The 19,647-nt window shown below is 39.6% G+C and overlaps 1 protein-coding gene across 2 annotated transcripts in view; it reads right to left on the bottom strand.

Moving 5' to 3' along the window:
• The window catches only part of LOC125450659 (probable E3 ubiquitin-protein ligase HERC1), a 235,586-nt gene extending 219,525 nt beyond the window's left edge, over window positions 1–16,061 (bottom strand). For both annotated transcript variants that reach the window (XM_059648883.1, XM_059648890.1), the window contains exons 1-3: window positions 15,839–16,061; window positions 2,011–2,943; window positions 1,014–1,109 (exon numbers count right to left, since the gene is read on the bottom strand). In XM_059648883.1, the coding sequence (XP_059504866.1) occupies window positions 1,014–1,109; window positions 2,011–2,928 (1,014 nt within the window). In that variant the 5' untranslated portion in view covers window positions 2,929–2,943; window positions 15,839–16,061. The remainder of the gene's footprint in view (window positions 1–1,013; window positions 1,110–2,010; window positions 2,944–15,838) is intronic.
• Between the last annotated feature and the right edge of the window lie 3,586 nt (window positions 16,062–19,647).

Below are 19,647 nucleotides of genomic sequence, written 5' to 3'. Positions count from 1 at the left end.
TTATCTGGTTTTTCTGGATTGCTATCGCCAAATCTTCAAACATGTATCATGGCTGAAATTAAAAGAAACTGTTCTCATTGGTGGATTGGTCAAAATCAATGGGACATGAATTTTAGATAATTGGCAATGAATGTGGTTAGTTTACACTCATTCTATTGTCTTGCCTTTTAATCAAGCTCTTCTTCTGACCCAATTGCAAGACGAGGAAAAACTTATGTAGTAAGGTGAGGGCTCAAAGTGCATTGCCCGAGTGAGAGATTTAAACGTGTCTTTCAAAAGGGAATTGGATAAGGACCCATACAGAATAAAAAAAAAGTTCAGGATCTCAGGTTAACTAAGTTGCTCCTGGAGTGCCAGGTCTGAACACAACAGACCAATTGCTTTTTTAAAAAAATTGGTTTGGAGATATGAGTATTGCTGACTAGGCCAGAATTTATTGCCCAACCATAATTGCCCTTAAGGTGGTGACGGTGAGTCATGTTATAGAATTGCTGCAGTCCACTAGGTGCAAGATTTAACGATAACACCATGAAACATTTTCGGAAATGATCAGAATTGCCCTTATTGGAGATGACAATAACTGTCACTTGTGCAGTATGATTGATATTTACCAGCTATCAGCGCAAGATTGGGTGTTGCCCATGGTGGTAAGTAGTCATCAGGAGGAAGTTTCCTTGCCTATGTTTGATATCGTGCTGTGAGACTTTGTGGGTCCACAGTCAATACTAACAAGATCTAGGGCACTTCCTTTCTAAACGCATGCAGCTGTATCGTCACCTCTGTCTTGCTGTCGGGACAGGATATACACAGGAATGCTAATGGTGGTGTCTATGACATGATTGTAAACGGTCTCCCTTTTGTGCCGTAACCATTCTATAGCTCTGAGCCGTAAATAAAAAAGAAACATAAAACTAGTGACACAAAACCAAAATTACCCACATTAAATGATTGCAAGCTATATCAATGCAATTTTGGATTTTGTTGCCTAAATATAAACACAAAAAGTTACAAACCTCTTCAAAAAGACAAATTGCTGCATTGGAAAGAGAACACAGCCCATCTGGAGTCTTCTTGAGCTCTTGATTCTGTAGATTATCCGCGTATGCATTCTAAAAGTTAAAACAAATCAATCAGCACATTTGGTACTGAGCAATTATTTTTAATTAGAAGAGTAGTGTCACTAAAGCAAACCAATGAAGTGAGTAAAGGCATACTTTGCTAATTCAGGTTGAAAAATCAGAGTAAGTTTAGTATACCTGATTTTTCAGGGTTTTTTCATTCTGTTAAATAAGCATAAAAAAATTATAAAGCTGTATTTTCCACAGTGAAAGCATTAAGTTTACATTCAGTGGGGAAGGGAGTATTAAAAAGGAAAATGGAGAATATTGTGCAAAAATAAAAATCAGAAAGGGTGAATAAGTAAAAACAGAAAAAATGTATAATTGTCTCCCGCTCCCATTTCACACTCTCCTCTGTCGCTTAGAATTTAAAAATATTCACGACATAGCCCAGCAAGCAGAATTGATATACAATATTGTATTAAAGAAAAGTTACAATTCAAATATGATGATATACTTTATTATTGACAAGATGTTTACTCACTTCATTCAAGTGACTGGATAACTTTTTTTTAAAATGGAAAAACAGATGGATGTTACCAGCAATAGCCTGTACACAGTTCAAGTTCTTTAATTTGACAGGTTTTTAATTTAAAGAAAAACTATGTAATAATCATCTCTGCAATAAATTAGTTCATAAGGGATTTTTAAAAATATGTTTCCAATTTTAAGTACTTACAAACTATAAAAGGAGAAGAATTACCGATACAATGCCATTAGATTTTAATTTGTTTCTGGTACAATCATCCATGAAGATCTTATAATGAAGTACAAGGAGACAATATATTTTACAAATCTGAATGTCAAAATAGCAAATAAAGTGTTTACCTGCTGGGCAACGTCCTACATTTACAAACAAACTCTAGCTTGATTAAATAAATCAGACCCTCACCGAAGAATGTTTCAGCTGTTCCAATGATTTTAAAAAACAATCGTATCCAATCATTCCTTCTTTTTCCGATGCATTAGCAGCTGCTGCAGAAGCAGCTAATGCCACTTCAATCCATTCAAGCAGAAACTTCAAAGATCCACGCTGTACTGCAAGACCCAATAGTAGCTCTGAAGCCAATCTTCGCCCTTGCATGTCAGCACCAGAACTGGGCATGGTCATCTTCTTCAAAAATGTGGTAACTTGTGTGAGGCAGTCCAAACCTACCTGTGGAATTTTATTTTCATTTGCTAGCGAAAGTGGAGGTAGAGAATTGATAATTGTGCAGGCTGTGCACAAAACATCATTGCACAGGCTCAAACTTGGATCTAACTTTGACTGTTGCCAGTTTTGTTGAATTAGTGCAAACAGTAGGCTTAGGCCAGTCTTAACTCCCATCTCAATTAAAACATCAGTACCAGTTTTTATTTTTGTATTCCTGACCATTGCATCTTTCGGATCTAATCTGCTGTCAGAACTTTGCCTTTCTATTTGACGCTCCGATCTGAACCGGTCATGATACTTATTAGAAAGTGCATAAAATATTCTTTGAAGAGACAGCAATCGCATGTGTAAGGCAACAGCAAAAGGTGTATTTCCAAAGACCATTTTGGCCAAATTCTGTTGGCTGTTGAGCAGTGCAGAGAGATACTGCTCACGTTCTTCCACAGCTGAAGATTCATGTTCAAAATCTGGTAAGCGAGGATCAATCAAATGTTGGGCCTGCTGAGATATCCCTACCACTTCTTTGTTATGGAGCAACTTTTCATACAATGCAGAAGCACCTTCCCTCGTTGCTGTAGATTCACTGTCTTCCAAGGCCCAGGAACTATTCAGATGTTCAAGCCACTTCAGTATTACATTTGTGGGACATGTAACCATTTTCTAATGTTGAATCTGGAAAAAGAAAACAAAACACATGACTTTTCTTTTATTACCACCACTTTCTTTCATTTGCTGTACAGTATCTAAGAGTGAGAGTTGGTACCCTGCACAATTATTCTTACCCTTACAAGGATGGATAAATCAAGTAGTTACAAAAAAAATGTGAACTACTTTAATTTGACTGAGAATACAGAAAACCAAAACAGATCACTACCACAATGTACTATTGTGGTATTTATGCGCTACATAAACCTTTTCCATCAGGGAAAAAAAACTGGAGCCGGATCAGAATTTGGACCATTGAACCTGTTCCACCATTCAATAATATCATAGCTAATTGGATTGTAGCCTTATCTCCACATTCTGACTTTTTCCTCTTATCAGCACACCACTCCTCTCACCCAATAGCCGTCTATTCCTTTGTCATTCAAAACTCTAACTCAGTCTTGAATATATTCAGTGACCCAGGTATCAGTGCTTTCTGTAGAACAGTGTTGAAGACTAACAGCTATCAGAGAAGAAATTCCTCTTTATTTCTGTCTTAAATGGGATTGGCCTTATTTTTAAATTGTGCTGCCACAGTTCCTCCATGAGAGATAACATCCTCTTATTTTCTGCCGTCAAAACCCTTCAGAATCTTATGTTCCAATACCTTCACCTCTCATTCTTTTCAACTCTAACGAGTATAGAGCCAACTTCCTTAATATTTCATTATAAAAACAACCACTTCATCCTAGCCTGGGTGAACCTTCTCTGAACTGTTTCCTCAAGAAAGCAGATTAAAGCAGTCCACAGTACTTCAGGGATAATGGGAACTGCAGATGCTGGAGATTCCAAGATAATAAAATGTGAGGCTGGATGAACACAGCAGGCCAAGCAGCATCTCAGGAGTACTTCAGTACTTCAGGCAAAGTTCAACCTAAACGGTGCCCTAAAGACCAAATACTCTGCTCCTGCTTCAGTGTACCTAAATTTGCAAAGCTGCAAAGAAAATTGACAAAACGCATCTAAAACAAAATGGTTATACACAGAAAAAGTTAAAGTTATGAGTAACAAAAAAAATCAAAATTGTTTTTCACCACAAAATAAACGTACTGAAAACAAGTTATCAGGAAGCTGTTGTAGACTGTGGGTGGGCAATGGCTTAGTATTATTGCTAGGCGATTAATCCAGAGACAGGTTTTTTCCCCCCTCTATTCATTTGTGGTACGTGGCATTGCTGGCTAGCCAGCATTTCTTGCCCATCCCTAGTTGCCCTTGAGAAGGGGGTGGTCAGCTGCCTTCTTGAACTGCTGCAGTCCTCCTGCTATGGGTTGATCTACAATGCTGTTAGGGATGAAATTCCTGGACTTTGACCCAACCACAAAGAAGAAACGGTGATACATTTCCAAGTCAGGATGATGAGTGATTTGGAGGGGCACTTGGAGGTGGTGGCATTCCTATACCTCAGATGCCCTTGACCTTGTATATGGAAGTGGTTGTGGGTTTTTAAGGCGTTGCCTGAGGATCTATGGTGAATTTCTACAGTGCATCTTGTAAATAGTACACACTGCCACTACCGAGCATCGGGGGTAGAGTGGATGCTTGTGGATGTGGTGCCAATGGACAGGCTTTGAGGAGTCAGGAGGCGAGTTACTTGTCAGAGTATTCCTAGCTTCTGGCCTGCTTTTATAGCCACTGTGTTTATGTGGGGAGTCCAGTTGAGTTTCTGGTCAATCATAACCCCAGAATGTTGACAGGGAGAACTCAGTGATGGTAACACCACTGAATACCAAGGGGTGGTAATTAGATTATATCTTATTGGTGATGGTCATAACCTGGCATGTGTGGCGCAAATATCATTGCCACTTGTCAGCCTAAGCTTGGATATTGTGCACATCTTGTTGCTTTAGAACATGGACTGCTTCAGTATCTGTGGAGTCATGAATGGTGCTGAGCATTGAGCCATTAGCAAACATCCCTACTTGTGACCTTATGACGGAGGGAATGTCATTGATGAAACAGTTAAAGATGGTTCGGCTGAGGACACTACCCTGAGGAACTCCTGCAGAGATGTCCTGGAGCTGAGATGATTGCCCTCCCACAACCATGACCAACTTCCTACGTGTCAGGTATGACTCCAACTACTGGAGAGTTTGTGCCCCCCCCCCCAACCCAATACCCACTGATTTCAGTTTTGCTAGAGCTCCTTAATGTCACAATCAGTAGAATGCAACCTTGATATCAATGCTGTCACTCAACTCATCTCTGGAATTCAGCTCTTTTGTCCATGTTTGAACCATGGCTGTAATGAGATCAAGAGCTGAGTGGCCCTGGTGAAGCCCAAGCTGGGCATCACTGAGCAGGTGCTACTTGATAGCAGGTAATGAACTGGGTTCAAATCCAGCCATGGCAGATAGCGGAGTTTGAATTCAATAATAATCTGGAAAGAAGAGTTTAACGATGACCATTGCTGATTGTCCGGAAAAAGCCATCTGGTTCCTTTCTGGATTTCCTTCCTAAAAGGACATCATTCTTACCTTGTCTGTCCTACTTGTGACTCACAACAACGAGCTTGACTCTTAACTGCCCTCTAGGCATTTAGGCGTGGGCAATAAACATTCATCCAGCCAATGATGCCCACATCCCAAGAATGAATAAATGGAATATATTTCTGGAAAGAAAGGCTTATGGCATTGCATAGTTAGAATATTTTGCACAGGTTACTAAGCACTTATTCCCATTTAATAGTTCATTACAATGTGACCGCAAAAACAAACAAACAATCAGAAGATTTTATTAAGGGGGAACTGACGATTCAATTCTTACGTTGGTTATTGCCAAAGAAGTCTGCTTGACTGGTATCCCATGCCCCACCAACATTCATTCCTTTTCCCAATGACGTACAGTGGCAGCACTGTGTATCCTCCACCCACCTGGGTTCCTTCAATGGCACTTTCTAAACTCAAGGCCTCTACCATATAGAAGGAAAAGAGCACCTCCAAGTTCACCTTCAAACTATACGTTATCCTGACTTGGAACTATACTGCTTTTCCTTCACTGTCACTTAGTGAACATCCTATAACTCCCTTCCTGATAGCATTATGGTTGTCCTTATATAACAAAGGACGACAAGATTAATGTGCACTAATGAACTCTAGTAATGATCTTTGGAAAACTCAGATTGACTTTTACATGTAGTACATGAAAGAATGTGTTTTTAGACTTTAGTCTTTTCCATGAGATCAACTTTCACAGAAGTATTTATAGTGTTCATTTTTGCTTTAGAACATTCGAATTATAGAACATAGAACAGTACAGTGCAGGCCTTTTGGCCACAACATTGTGCTGACTTGTTATGCTACTCTAAGATCTAACTACCCTGCATACCCTACATTTTACTATCATCCATATGCCTATCCAAGATTCACTTAAATGTCCCTAATGTATCTGACTCCACTACCACCACTGGCAGAGCATTCCACACACCCACCACTCTCTGCATAAAGAAAATTGTGAGAAAGGTCTACAACTGTTCATTCTGACAATTTTAAAGATGTATCCCCATAACGTCCTCCATTGAAATGCAAACACCTCAATGTTTCCAGCCTTTTGCCATATTTCTATTTCCTTACAGCCTCTGCTTAGCGAACCTCCACGACCTCAAACTTTCCGATAGCATGGAACCCAAAACTGGACACATTTTTCCAACTGTGATTTATGAAGGTTTTATATATAGATTCACTTTTACACCAGACTTTTATATACAATAGGATAAACACGAGACGAGATTAAGTTAATGCAACGTGAAGACATATGAAAATGCAATGAAAACCCAGGAAATGCAATGTTCTGACAGGCAATTCCATGCTCCAACTCTGTGCGAATGAATGTAGTGGTCATGGAATATCTGATTCTGAGCAACAGATGCACAGAAGTTACCTTGATGACTTAAAACCTTTAGGTAACTACACAACAGATCCTCAACTCGCTTCTGTCAACCACCCTACTATGCCTGTCCCACCCCAAGTTGATCACTCACTCATTCACTAACCTATGCTTACTAATTACAGAAGCCTCGTCAGAATATGGCACCTAATCAAACAAAGGGGAACATCTCCCTTCCTCAGGCTCTTAAGTGTTTCACCGGACATAAGGCACTGCCGATTTCTCCATCAGCTGGGAACTGGAAGATCCTGGAGAAAGTGGGCTGTAGCATCAGGTTGGGAAAACCTTCACATGCCACATTATGTGTGTAGCATGCCACTGACCAGAAACTTCGGGTCTTCATCTCTTACCGCAGAACTCAGTAGTTCAGTTCCATTCCATTTTGCTTCAGCATTAATGCTCCATCAGCATTTTTTTTCAAATGGCCGTATCTGTTCTATGGACTTGGAAACTTGAACCCAAACCCAGTTGCTTTCTGGTCACACGTTTTCTTCCCAGTCGAGTACAATTATAATGTTTTATTTCTTTCTATATTAAATTCAATATTACTTATTGTGGTAATCCTGCATTTTTAAAATATTCCTTTGCAACCTCTTTTGATCCTCTGAATTATCAGCCATAACAAACAAATGCCTAAATTTAACTTTGAAATTTTAAAAGAACTTTACAAAGTCCTGCTAGTCAGTCAATCAGCGCTCAACGGTAACCACCCATCAGAAAACAAAACTTGAATCCAATCAAGCGGAGGATGAGAAAATAATATTTTCATGACCACTGGATGTCTCAAAAGGGTTTACAATCATCGTAATGTAGAAAATGCAGTAGTGAATATGTGCACAGAGGAACATGCACAAACTGCAACGTGATAACCAGATCAACCACCTTCCCTTTCTCGACATCCACACATGCGAGATGTAACCTCAGTTTAATGACTTATTTGAAAGGCTGCACTTGTAACAGTGCATCATGTCAAATTTTTTTTTGAAAGGACCTTTGAAAGACATTTTCAAAGGCTATCTTCTAACTTTCAGGGGTTCCTTTCTCATTCTTATTACCTTCTGTACCCTTCAATTAAGTATTTAATATTTTAATTTGACTGTATTTTTTCATGATCCTATTCTCTTAAAAGAGATAGGATAGTGGAGTAAAAAATAATTTTACACTTGAGGCTGTGCTTGATCAAGTTGTAACGTGGTTCAGAGAAAAGGTGGGGATGACAGAATTTGGTGAAAATAAGCAGAATCTTAAACTACCTCTCAAAGAAGCTTGCAGATCTGGTGGTATTACTGAGGTAGAAATAGGCAGTCTTAGAGATGGTGTTCTTCTTGGGGGCAAATGTAACACCAAAGCTGCGCCATAATCAGCACAGAAGTTAGAAGAGTTCTGAAACAATTTATAAGTTAAAGGAGAAATAAAGCCAAGTGGAAGTATAGCTGGGTATTGACAGTGTATATGTAGGAGCTGTCAATGTTTGGTTTTGGTTGGAGTAACTCCCACAATGCACAAGCCGTTTTGTTCTCTCCAGTCCCGTGTAAACCAGGGAGAAGGGATTATTTCTCATCTCCAACTATCACTCAATATTGTATTTTCTAGGAACCAGATATTAAAAAAAAGTAAAGAAAATTGTCCATTCGTCTCTACCTTCTTACGTAAGCAAAGCAATTCAATTTGAAACAAGAACTTAGCGATGAAGGAAGTCAGGCTTCAATACTATTTTTGTGATGCACCATGCTGGTGATTCTACGGCAGTGGAAAAAATACTGCATCCATGCAAAATTCTAATACTTTTGCAAAATCCGACACAGACCAAGTATGACTTATTCATTGTTTAACAAGAACCTCGCTGAGGAGGCCAGCATTTCCTACCAAGTCTCAAGCAGCCCCCAATAAGATGTAACAAACACAATTCTGGAGAAATTCTGCACATCTGGCAGCAGCTGGGGAGGGAAATAGATTGAACACTCCAAGTTTGAGAGGATTCTTCTTCAGACTCAAGAAGTTGGTATTGAGCCAAGTTATTGAATGACTGAAGTTTGTGCAATGAATATAAATCAACACAGAGCCCAAGACAGAAATAATGCACCCAGGTACTTTTGCTGTTTCCAGTCCCCCATTTCCAGTTGTTATTCAAAATCAGAGCATTGGCCAAATTGGCTGCTTTGGACAAACAACCCTGATAAGTTACACAAATGAGCTTGGACACCGCAGTGCCACAGACCCCCTGTGATCACGACCATTTCTCCCAAGCCCTGCGTTCACAGTGCTGTTATAACTAGGCTATTCTAGGACTTTAATTTAATGACCAATATTTTGGAGACTTCAGTCAACAGTATGTGGTAACAAATAAATCCTTACATTGATAAAAATAAAAACCTATGAATGCTGAAAATATGAAAAATTGCAGATGAATGCATGCAAGAGATCAACTGATACACGAAAGAACAGATAATTCTGGTGAAGAGTTTCAAATTAAAGCCCTTCCATTTAGTGCTTTCACGGCCACCAGATAGTCCCAAATAATTTACAACCAATGAAAGTGCTTTATTAAAAGAGTTAATCTCGTAACGCAAGGACGACATCATCTAATCTGCACAGAGCAAACTGCCACAAACTGCACTGTGACAGCAACCTGATAATCTATTTTCATGACACAAGCAGGGGGGATAAATGGTATTTTGGCCTCCGTGCATAAATCTCCTTCTGTATTTCAAAGTAATGACATTGCCCTTTTTTTTTGACATCCACTGAGGGGACACTTATCTCAGCCAAAAAAGAAGATGCTTTTGATGTATCACCACTCCTCAGCGCTGCAGAGTGTCAACCTACATTGTTGTAGTCAATAGCTGGAATGGGGCCTTAACCCACAACCTTCTGACTCAGGGTTGACAATCTGAAAATAGATCACTTTTCCGATGATAAATGTCCTGCACCAGATCTGAAATGAATTTACCAACAGAAATTTTGAAGTCTTGTTTCTTCTAAACTGAAGAACTTTATTCTTCTGCTCTGCAGTCAACACAAAGCTAATAACATTGCTCTGTTCGCTCCGTCATAAACTCAATAAAACACTCTCACCCATTAATGCAAGGGTTGACTGCAGTAACATGCTTTCTCAATTATGTATTTAGGTCACTATTCCAGAATGACTCTTTGACATAAAAAACTTCACAGAACTGGCCAAAACATCTGCTTTTATTTTAAAAATCCAGCTTCCAAATATTGAAAGAATTATTTTCTATTCTTAGGTATCATGAAGGCATCAGTAATGTCACGCACACCCCTTTATTGGGTGCATATCGGGGAACCCCAGGTTTGGAAACAATAAGAGGGATGCATATTCTATTCCAAGGGTAAAACAAACTGTGGAATCATGAGAAATGACTTCCAGAAAAATTTAGGTGGCACATAATATACAAGAATAAGAGATGACTGGGTTGAAATTATTAGACTACAATATCATTGAAAGAAACAAGTTGTGTGAAATCACATTCTAGAAAAGATATGAACCTTTGGAGAGGGTGCAGAACAAAATGAAGAAGTTGGATAAAAATGGAAAGAACTGCAGATGTTATAAATAAGGAATAAAAACAAAGTTGTTGGAAAAGCTCAGCTGGTCTGGCAGAATCGGTAAAGAAAAAAAACTTCAGCTTTGCCATCTGTGATTTGTTCCCGCTAGAAATAGTTGATAGTGGTGTCAAAGATCATGAGAAAACTATACAGAATAAACAGAGAGAAACTGACCCTATTGGTGAAACTGTCATAAAAGGGTCTCAGCTACTGGGCATCTCTGTAGGAGTAACAGCCTGGCCCAACTATCTTCAAGTGCTTCCTCAATGATTTTCCCTCCATCGTAATGTCAGAAGTAGGGATGTTCACTGGCATTTACATGATTTTCAGCATCATTCACATCGGTTCAGATTGCAAAGCAGTCCATGTCTAAATGGAACTAGAACTGGACAATATCCAGGCTTCGGCTTACAAGTAACAAGTAACATCTACTCCACAGAAGTGTCAGGCAATGACCATCTTCAACAAGAGAATATAATCACCACAGTAACATTTATGGCATTATCATCATTGAATCAGCTATCAATATTCTGCAGTTTACTGCTGTTCTGAAACCGAACTGGACTAGCCATATAAATTCAGTGGCTTCAACAGCATGTCAGAGGTTAGGAATCCTGCAAGTAACTCACCTCCCGAATCCCCAAAGTCTGTTCACCATCAACAAAGATACAAATCAGGAGTGAAATGGAATATTCCCCACACGCCTGGGTGAGCAGTTCCGACAACACTCAAGAAGGTGGACAAAGCAAGTCACTTGATAGGCATCACATCCGCGATCACCACCACTCAGTACACACCGCTGCTACTATCTACAAGGTGCACTGAAGCAACTCACCAGGGCAACACCTTCCACACCCACTACTATCATCTTGAAGGGCAAGGCCAGCAGATATGTATAACACCCATCATGCAAATTTCTCTTAGTTACTCGCCATTCTAACATGGAAATATATTACTGATCTTGCAGTTTCAATAGGTCAAAATCCTGGCATTCCCTCCAATGGCAGTGTGGGTCTACCTACAGCACATGGATTACAATGGTTCAAGAGACGGCTCACTACCACCTTCTCAGGTGTAAATAGGAGGGGCAATAGATGCTGACCCAGCCAGCAACATCCACATCCTATAAGTGATTGAAAAGAACCACAGCAGCTAATTTAATATGATTGCCAAAAGAACAACGGTGACCCGAGGAAACCTATATAAAACACAGCAAGTGGTAGGATCTGGAATATATTGACTGAAAGTGTAAGGAGGCAGATTAATATCAAATTGTCAAAATTAAAGTGGATAAGCTTCTGACAAGAAAACATGTCAGCACTTCATGTAACGGACAAGGGAGGAAAAGCTGATTTACTCTTGCATGCTGCTTGCACAAAGATGTTGAGCAGATGGCCATTGTAATCATTCCAAATTATCATAGTGTATCATTGCCTGAACAAATACTGAATAATACTAAATCCACATTAACATCACAAATGATTAATCATATTATGTTTTTAAAATCTCGTGTACTAACGAGTTGCCCCATTTAAACGAAAGAAACAAGATGCCTTAGAATTAGTGGTTAAATAATTTATAGGGATTTTTATGAGATCAAAAAGTAGTTTAACTAAGTTGTCAACAGTGAATCTGTTGCACTCATTTTAAATTGAAATTAAATGTTAGCTCAAGGTAAATCTTCCAATTACAATAACCCAAGAGTAAAACAAAAGACTATATCTATCCTCTTTGTTGTTAGCCATTGTCACCATTTTAAAAAGTTAATGTAATTCCAATTAATTGCAGCTAAATTTATTGTACTTAGAACATTGGAGAGTTCCATTTATTAGTGCTGGGAGATGTATTAATTATCTCATTAAATCTCAGCAGCACAAAGATCTAGCGCAGTCCGAAGGTTAAACAGTTGATACAAATTACTGATGACTAAAAATATAAAAAGATTATAACAATCTTTAGACCTCAATGTGCCACTCTGCAGAATCTGAAGACACAGAATGTTGCCTATTAGCCATTGGAGGGGAAGGCAGAGCAGGTGAAGTGATCAATGTACTTTCACCGACTAGCTTCAGCTGACAACTCACTATTGTCATATGCAACCATTTCAAAGCTAGTACATTTGATTCAAAATCAAATGCCCATTTTATTAGTAAATGTGACAAAAAGTACCAAAGACAACATATAGGGTATCAGCAATTTTAAAAATTATATTGCTTAAAAAAACTGTTTTATTTCATTAAACACATCTAATCGCAGTTGTTTTTAAAAGGGTTGCTATTTTCTAATCTAACGTATACAGGGACTTTGATCATTGATAATCACGCACAGAAACTTTATATGTTCCATTAAAGAAGTTGTGCATCCAACAGGAGGTAAGGATAAGCAAGTACAAACAGGGAATGCAATTATTGCTCATTCATCTCAAAATTTCCTCGACTCCCCATCTCCTAAACATAGTATCTAACGGAATCACTTTTTCTGGCTCTATTTAGAACAGCAGAACAACTGTATTTTAAGAAATTTCTGAGACTGCTCCCAAATTTGACCTGTTTCATTTTATGAATGAGAAAGGCAGACAGTGAAGTCTTTCTCTGCAACTGAATCATCTGAATTAAATATTACTTGCACTGACTGCCCTGTGGTCCAAAATACTAACTACTCCTTCCTTATGGATGTAGTCTGAACTCCTTCTGCATTTCTGCTCCATTAACAAAATGATCAACAATGCACTTACTTTGTTCCCAACAGTGATATGTCAATCTAATTGATTTTGTGAAATTTATTAAACAAACTGGGGAAATATTTTGTCACTGATGTTAATTTAGTGTTTTTCAGGATAAGACAAAATGCAACTATAATTCACATTCACACTAAAGACATAGCAAATGTCATGTACAGGTAAAATTACCAATGTAGCAATGGGAAAGAAAAGCAAATGATTTACTGAAAAGTTACAATCTTCTAATTTTCAAGTACAATCAGAGCCCATTTGCATCAATTTTTTTAAGAACTGTTTGCTGACTGAAACAGTTATTCTCAAAAGGTATGTGAAAACTACACAAGATCCTCCTATTCTCAACATTGTGTTTATAATAAGTTCTTTCAGAAAAGTATACACAGAATATTAGAAGCACTGATATATCACTTCAGTGAATTAATCTAATCTGCTGCAATAGGCATTTTTAAATCAGCCTGTTCAGATGCTTTATAATACATCTCAGTAGCAGATGGGGCTTGAATTCAGGCCTTCTGGTTTGGAGATACGGTCACTACCATTGCAGACAGGAGATAAAAAGCTGGTAGTGTATAATAACAACCAAGCAAGATTCTTGACAATAACTTTCAGTTCACTGACACCACATGGTTTTATTATTCACCAAGATTATGCTTGGTGATAAATGTAATAGCATATATTATCCAAGGAACTGGGATGAGTTTATTGTTTCAGTTATTGGATCATACCAAGCTGAAGATTCCCTGGAAAACATTCAGAGACAGTACCTACAATAACGTGAAACAGACTACAGTCACAGCATGCAGAAAGACATGAATTTATATTGAACCTGTGTACGTGCTTCAATTAACAATGAACTCATTTGAAATGAAAGGACCAGTTAAGGAGGGAAAAACAGTGGCTATTATGCTTAAAAATGCATTAAGATGAACAGTGAATTGTTTTGTTTTTATTACAGTGACAACTCCTTGTATCACACAAAACAGTAAATAGAGACCCTGGCGATGAATTTAATCTCTATGAACTGATACTCATGCACAAGATTAAAAATCTTCTAGAAAACATTTGAAACAAACATGCACGTTAGCAACTTTGATGCTGGAATTTTAAATTAAGCCACCAAGCATTTAAGCACACTTAACAGCATCCTCCAATTTTCAGGGCTATAGTATTCCACCAAAACACACAACTAATCATAAATTTATTTTAAAATTACACACTGCACAGAATAGACTTTAAATTACCCTGTGATCATTCCAAAAGCATTACAACCAACATGACTGATGAATAACCATATTTGGCCACAATCAAATGTTAAGAAAAAAAATCAAGGATAGTTGATTCAGTTCCCTTTCATTCTGTTTCTTGTTATGAATATTTTAGAATGTGCTGAAATGTTTGTCATGTGAACAATCAGGAATGATTTAAAAATTAAACAGTTCATTCTATGATCTTTGTTATCAAAGACCTCACTAATTTTTTTTGAACTTTTATCATCTCAGCAGATAATGTATGTTGTGAAACTGCTACTAATTCTTCACATAATTAGAAGTGAACAGTCAGCAAAATTACAACCATTAAACAGCAGCCAGATAGATGTTCTAAAAACATTGTTTTGTTTCTTTGTTTATAAAAAGCTTAGAAGAGAAAGATTTACATAAATTTTGAGGGAAGGGCTTTTTTTTCCCCAGCAAGAAACTAATTGGTCAAAGCATTGTACGGGCAGATCTAACAGTGAGGGGGCCCAGTTGCAAGCAGGGTAGGTTTCCGAACCAGGGTGTGTCATTCATGTCATGTCACCTCACAAGGTTGCAGGTTAAAGTACTAAAATCAAAAGTATATTACTCATAGATAATAAAATGTGAGGCTGGATGAACACAGCAGGCCAAGCAGCATCTTGTGCTCCTGAGATGCTGCTTGGCCTGCTGTGTTCATCCAGCCTCACATTTTATTATCTTGGAATTCTCCAGCATCTGCAGTTCTCATTATCTCTGAGTATATTACCCATGTTCCTTAATAACCATGCAAATATCTACAAATAACCCATATATCCCTTGGATAATCGGGTAAAGTGTTCATGCCAGGTGTTGAGTCTTGAGGAAAAAAAAATTAAAATTCAAAGCGAGATGTTATATTTGTTTCCTGAAAATTGATTTTTAATGGGCACTTTTCCTCTGAAAAGCACTGGATAAACCTGCCGTATAATTTTCCAAATTTAATCTCCGCACGGTAGGTCCTTAAATAGAGAAAGTACATTTTTCATAAACTGCCCTGCAATGGCTAAAACGCAGTGAGTGACATTTCCAAAAGAGCTCTGCAGTGGTCCCAATTTGATTTCTGGTGGAGTTGCAAATCATACCCCAATACCTTCCAAGGGGAACTTTATCGCGAAGTTTATAAAGCACCGTCAGATGGAATCGTACAAATGGATAAATGTTTCCTTTTTCTGAAGGAAAGCTACACAACTCGGCCTGTCATCTGAACGACTATAATCTGATCAACCCAAGTCTGTCACACACACTCGGGTCAAAGCCGGTCCAGGTGGTAGAGAGGGTGTGCGCTCGCGCAGACGGCCTACATGCGAATAGACCCCCACCACCTACAGGGTCTGTGACAGCACCAGACCAAGCCTCACAACAAAGCCCCCAAACCTTTGCAGCAGTGCCGGGACGATCATACCTGTCCTCCGCTGTCAGACCGAATGTTACTGAAAACGAAAGGGGCTAATCGCGCCGACGACCCCACGATCTCACACAAGTCCCCTCATGCGGGCCCGCTGTGGCAACGGCGAGCGGCTCGGCCTCGGGCACCGCTCCGACTCCACACTTCAGACGCTTCAGACGCTAAGCGGCCGCCACCTCCTGGCCTCCGCCATTGGTTGTCACAGCACCGATTGTTACTACGGCACAATGAGCCGCCCGGCACCTCCCCACACGCAAAACGAGGCGCTCATTGTGACGGCATCGCGTTTCCCACATTTGGCTACGCCCACCCGCTAACCCGGATACGACGTACGACGCACACGTGTCTCCTCGGCGGTCTGCTTGTTGCCCAGGCGCGTACTGATGTTTCTGCCTGTCACCCGGGCTGTTGCGAAATGCTGCTTTAATTGGCGTCTGCTGTTTGTTTCTAATTCGATTCCGGTTCTTGAGTTAAGACTGACGATGAGCAAATGTCCTTCAAGGCGGGCTGGAACCAGTTGTATCAGTCTGGAAGGGCAGTGTTGTGCAACAGGTACAGGGCACCCTTCCATCGACAGATTAACTGCACAGCAACATGTACAGGCGGGTGTCTCCATGGACAGAGATCGTGGGAACTGCAGATGCTGGTGAATCCAAGATAACAAAGTGTGAAGCTGGATGAACACAGCAGGCCAAGCAGCATCTCAGGAGCACAAAAGCTGACGTTTCAGGCCTAGACCCTTCATCAGAGAGCATCAGAGAAATTTTGTGTGTGTTTCTAATATCCCCCTCTCTGATGAAGGGTCTAGGCCCGAAAGGTCAGCTTTTGTGCTCCTGAGATGCTGCTTGGCCTGCTGTGTTCATCCAGCTCCACACTTTATTGTCTCCATGGACAGTTCCTTTGCTGATGGCTGAAGGTGCCAATCTTTGGCATGCACATTCTGCACTGAGCACCACACATATAGGTGCCACGTAATGTTATCAGTGTTGCTGTCGGTCATCGTGGTGCCAAGGCCACCGGAGATTTTACCTTTTTTTTTCGCTACCATCTGGTCATGGATCTCTGGTGCAACGATCGATGTCAAGGGTCTTCGCGTCATTGTTGTAGGCACTTCCGAAGCAGAGCTGTGCATTGCCCCATTCTCTCCAACTTCTTAATTCATCATACAGAAAGTCAGCATCTACATTCCATCCTGCGGAACAAACGGAATATTGCAGACACTCAGTAGGTCTGGTAGCATCACTGGAAAGAAAAAAAGTTAAAATTTCAAATTTACTTAAGATTCTGCATAACAGTCATACTCGGCTCAAATGTTAATCCATAGGATCCCTACAGTATGGAGGTAGAACATTTGGTTTATCGAGGCCACACCAACTCTCTTTCTGTTTCCACAGATGCTGCCAGACCTACTGAGTTTTTCCAACATTCTGTGTTTGTTTAAATTTTAAGAGTTTACAGTATTTTATCCTTATTGCGCCCTGCACACATATCCTGAATAAGTGAGGCCACTGTGAAGCCTCTTCCAGGATGCCTAACCTGAAGAAATTACCCTCCTCCCTCCAGACCAACCTCAGGAGATCTGTCTCCCACTGCAATTCTCCTGTAATCTCTTTGGCCTTGAAACTGCTCGACCATGTCCTGAAGCAAACCAGGTACCACAGCCACATCACCTTCCTCTCTCCATCTTCGGTCCCCCTCCCCCTCTCTCCCTATTTATTTCAGAATCCTCTCCCCTTCCCCCTTTTCTGATGAAGGGTCTAGGCCCGAAACGTCAGCTTTTGTGCTCCCAAGATGCTGCTTGGCCTGCTGTGTTCATCCAGCTCCACACTTTGTTATCTCAGGCCACTTATGTTTGATGAGCACTGTGGAAACAAAGCACCCCCTTTGAGACTGCTCTTGCATTTGTGATTTTGCTCTGCGGATATATCCATAATGTGCCACAGCTTGCAACAATGAAATTTGTTGAGTTTCTTTATAGCTATAATTTGTTTACATTTCATAGCCATGCAGCAAAGTGATAAGATCAGAAACCTTCTAGCCCATTGGCATGATGCCAACCATCAGAGTGATGTATATAATGTGAGTATTGTTTGATATTGTTCATCAAGGAAAAAAAAATTGTGTTACGTTTCAAGGAGAGCATTGGAACCCACAGCATTTTAAATAAGTCATTTCGTGAAAGATGTCCTCATTCTACAATGCTACAGGCTCGGCAGAAATGGCTTGAGCCATCATCAACTTGCTACATGATCAGCCTGTTGAAGTAACAGTCCGCCAAATATTAATGTACAACATTCCTCTACATCAGATGTTTCTGCAACAAAAATATGTACATCATACATAACAGTCAGTCGGCCAGATATAACAGTCAGTAGGTCAGATATAACAATCAGTAAGTCATATAACAGTCAGTAGGTCAGATATAACAGTCAGTAGGCCGGATATAACAGTCAGTAAGTCAGGTATAACAGTCAGTAAGTCAGTTATAACAGTTAGTAGGTCAGATATAACAGTCAGTAGGTCAGATATTCTGGAGAATGTCAATTTCTCAGTGGCTTTTGGCATCCTTCAGGTGTCTGTCTGTACGTCTTTCTCATCAGCTTTTCTGGCCATTCCCTTTTCTCTACGAGCTATTTATACTGGCTTTTCTGATTCACATATAAAATTGGCTGTTCTTTTCTTTTCAGTTTTAATGTTGTGAGATTCTGTGATAAATTGTTTTACTGCCTCATTTATAATTGCAGTGATTCTGGTTTGAGAAGCCCCGTTTCACATGCACACTCTTCCTTTTTCCAGACAGGGTTGACTGAGCTTCAGTACTTTTCACACCAGGGTGAGCAGTGCTCTCCGGTATCTTCTTGTTGCAGATTGTAGATTAATAGTTCAGCAATAGAACCCAAATGCTTTACTTCATAGTTGTAAATGGAATGAAGCTCCACAGTCCCCTTTTCCCACTTTATGAGAGAATTAGGCTTAATAAGATCAATGCAGAGTGGTGATATTATCTTCATCAGCCTCCTCGTTCTGAAGCACTTATGTGAAAAGTACAGGAAGGACATTAACTTTCAAGGAAACACTAATTTGTTGGTTCCCAATTTCACAAATATATCTTCCACTATACTCTGGTTTAAGTTTGTGAATATCAAGCTCAATGCTGGATCTTTTGGCTTCATTTCATATTTCGCATGAGGCTGAAATCGAGTGGATCCTCTTGTCCATTGCAAAGTTGTATCGGATCTGCTAACTTCACAATGCATGATAGTATATTACCCTCTTGACCTTCTTCAATGTGAAAGGTTTTACTTGAATATTAGCGGCAAGGTTGCAATTGTCATGTAAGCTCTTGATTGTGCGTTACCAATGTCACGGGTGCAGTGGTCACTATTGATCTCTTCGAGCAGATTAATTGCAAAGCTTAGTAAATTGCCTGCTTTGTTCAATTCTTGTTTGGTTTGATTTATGCCTCAACCTTTCGTCTGATTGCAGAATGCACTGATTTAGCCTTGCAACAATTTGCTAGATTCTAATGTCTGATTTTCACTTTGACAGAGATCTTTTCCAGTTTCCCAGACCCTCATTGAAAACAATGGCATGTTTCAGATCAGCCTCAGAATCTGACAATTGATTTTCTTCAGCCCAATTGAGTTTAATTTTGTTCAACCACACTCTTCCCAATAAATCTGTAAAATTTGCTTCAACAATGTCTAAGGATGAGTCTTTAGACTGACCATGTAACTGAGCATTCATATTGATACAACGCTCTAAAGACACCGCTTCACCTGTGTACATTACCAGTACAATTTCTG

Source organism: Stegostoma tigrinum, chromosome 1, assembly GCF_030684315.1.
Source record: "Stegostoma tigrinum isolate sSteTig4 chromosome 1, sSteTig4.hap1, whole genome shotgun sequence".
Taxonomy (NCBI): Eukaryota; Metazoa; Chordata; class Chondrichthyes; order Orectolobiformes; family Stegostomatidae; genus Stegostoma; species Stegostoma tigrinum.
Note: the sequence above shows the minus strand (reverse complement) of the source record. Positions and strands in the feature narration are given on the sequence as shown.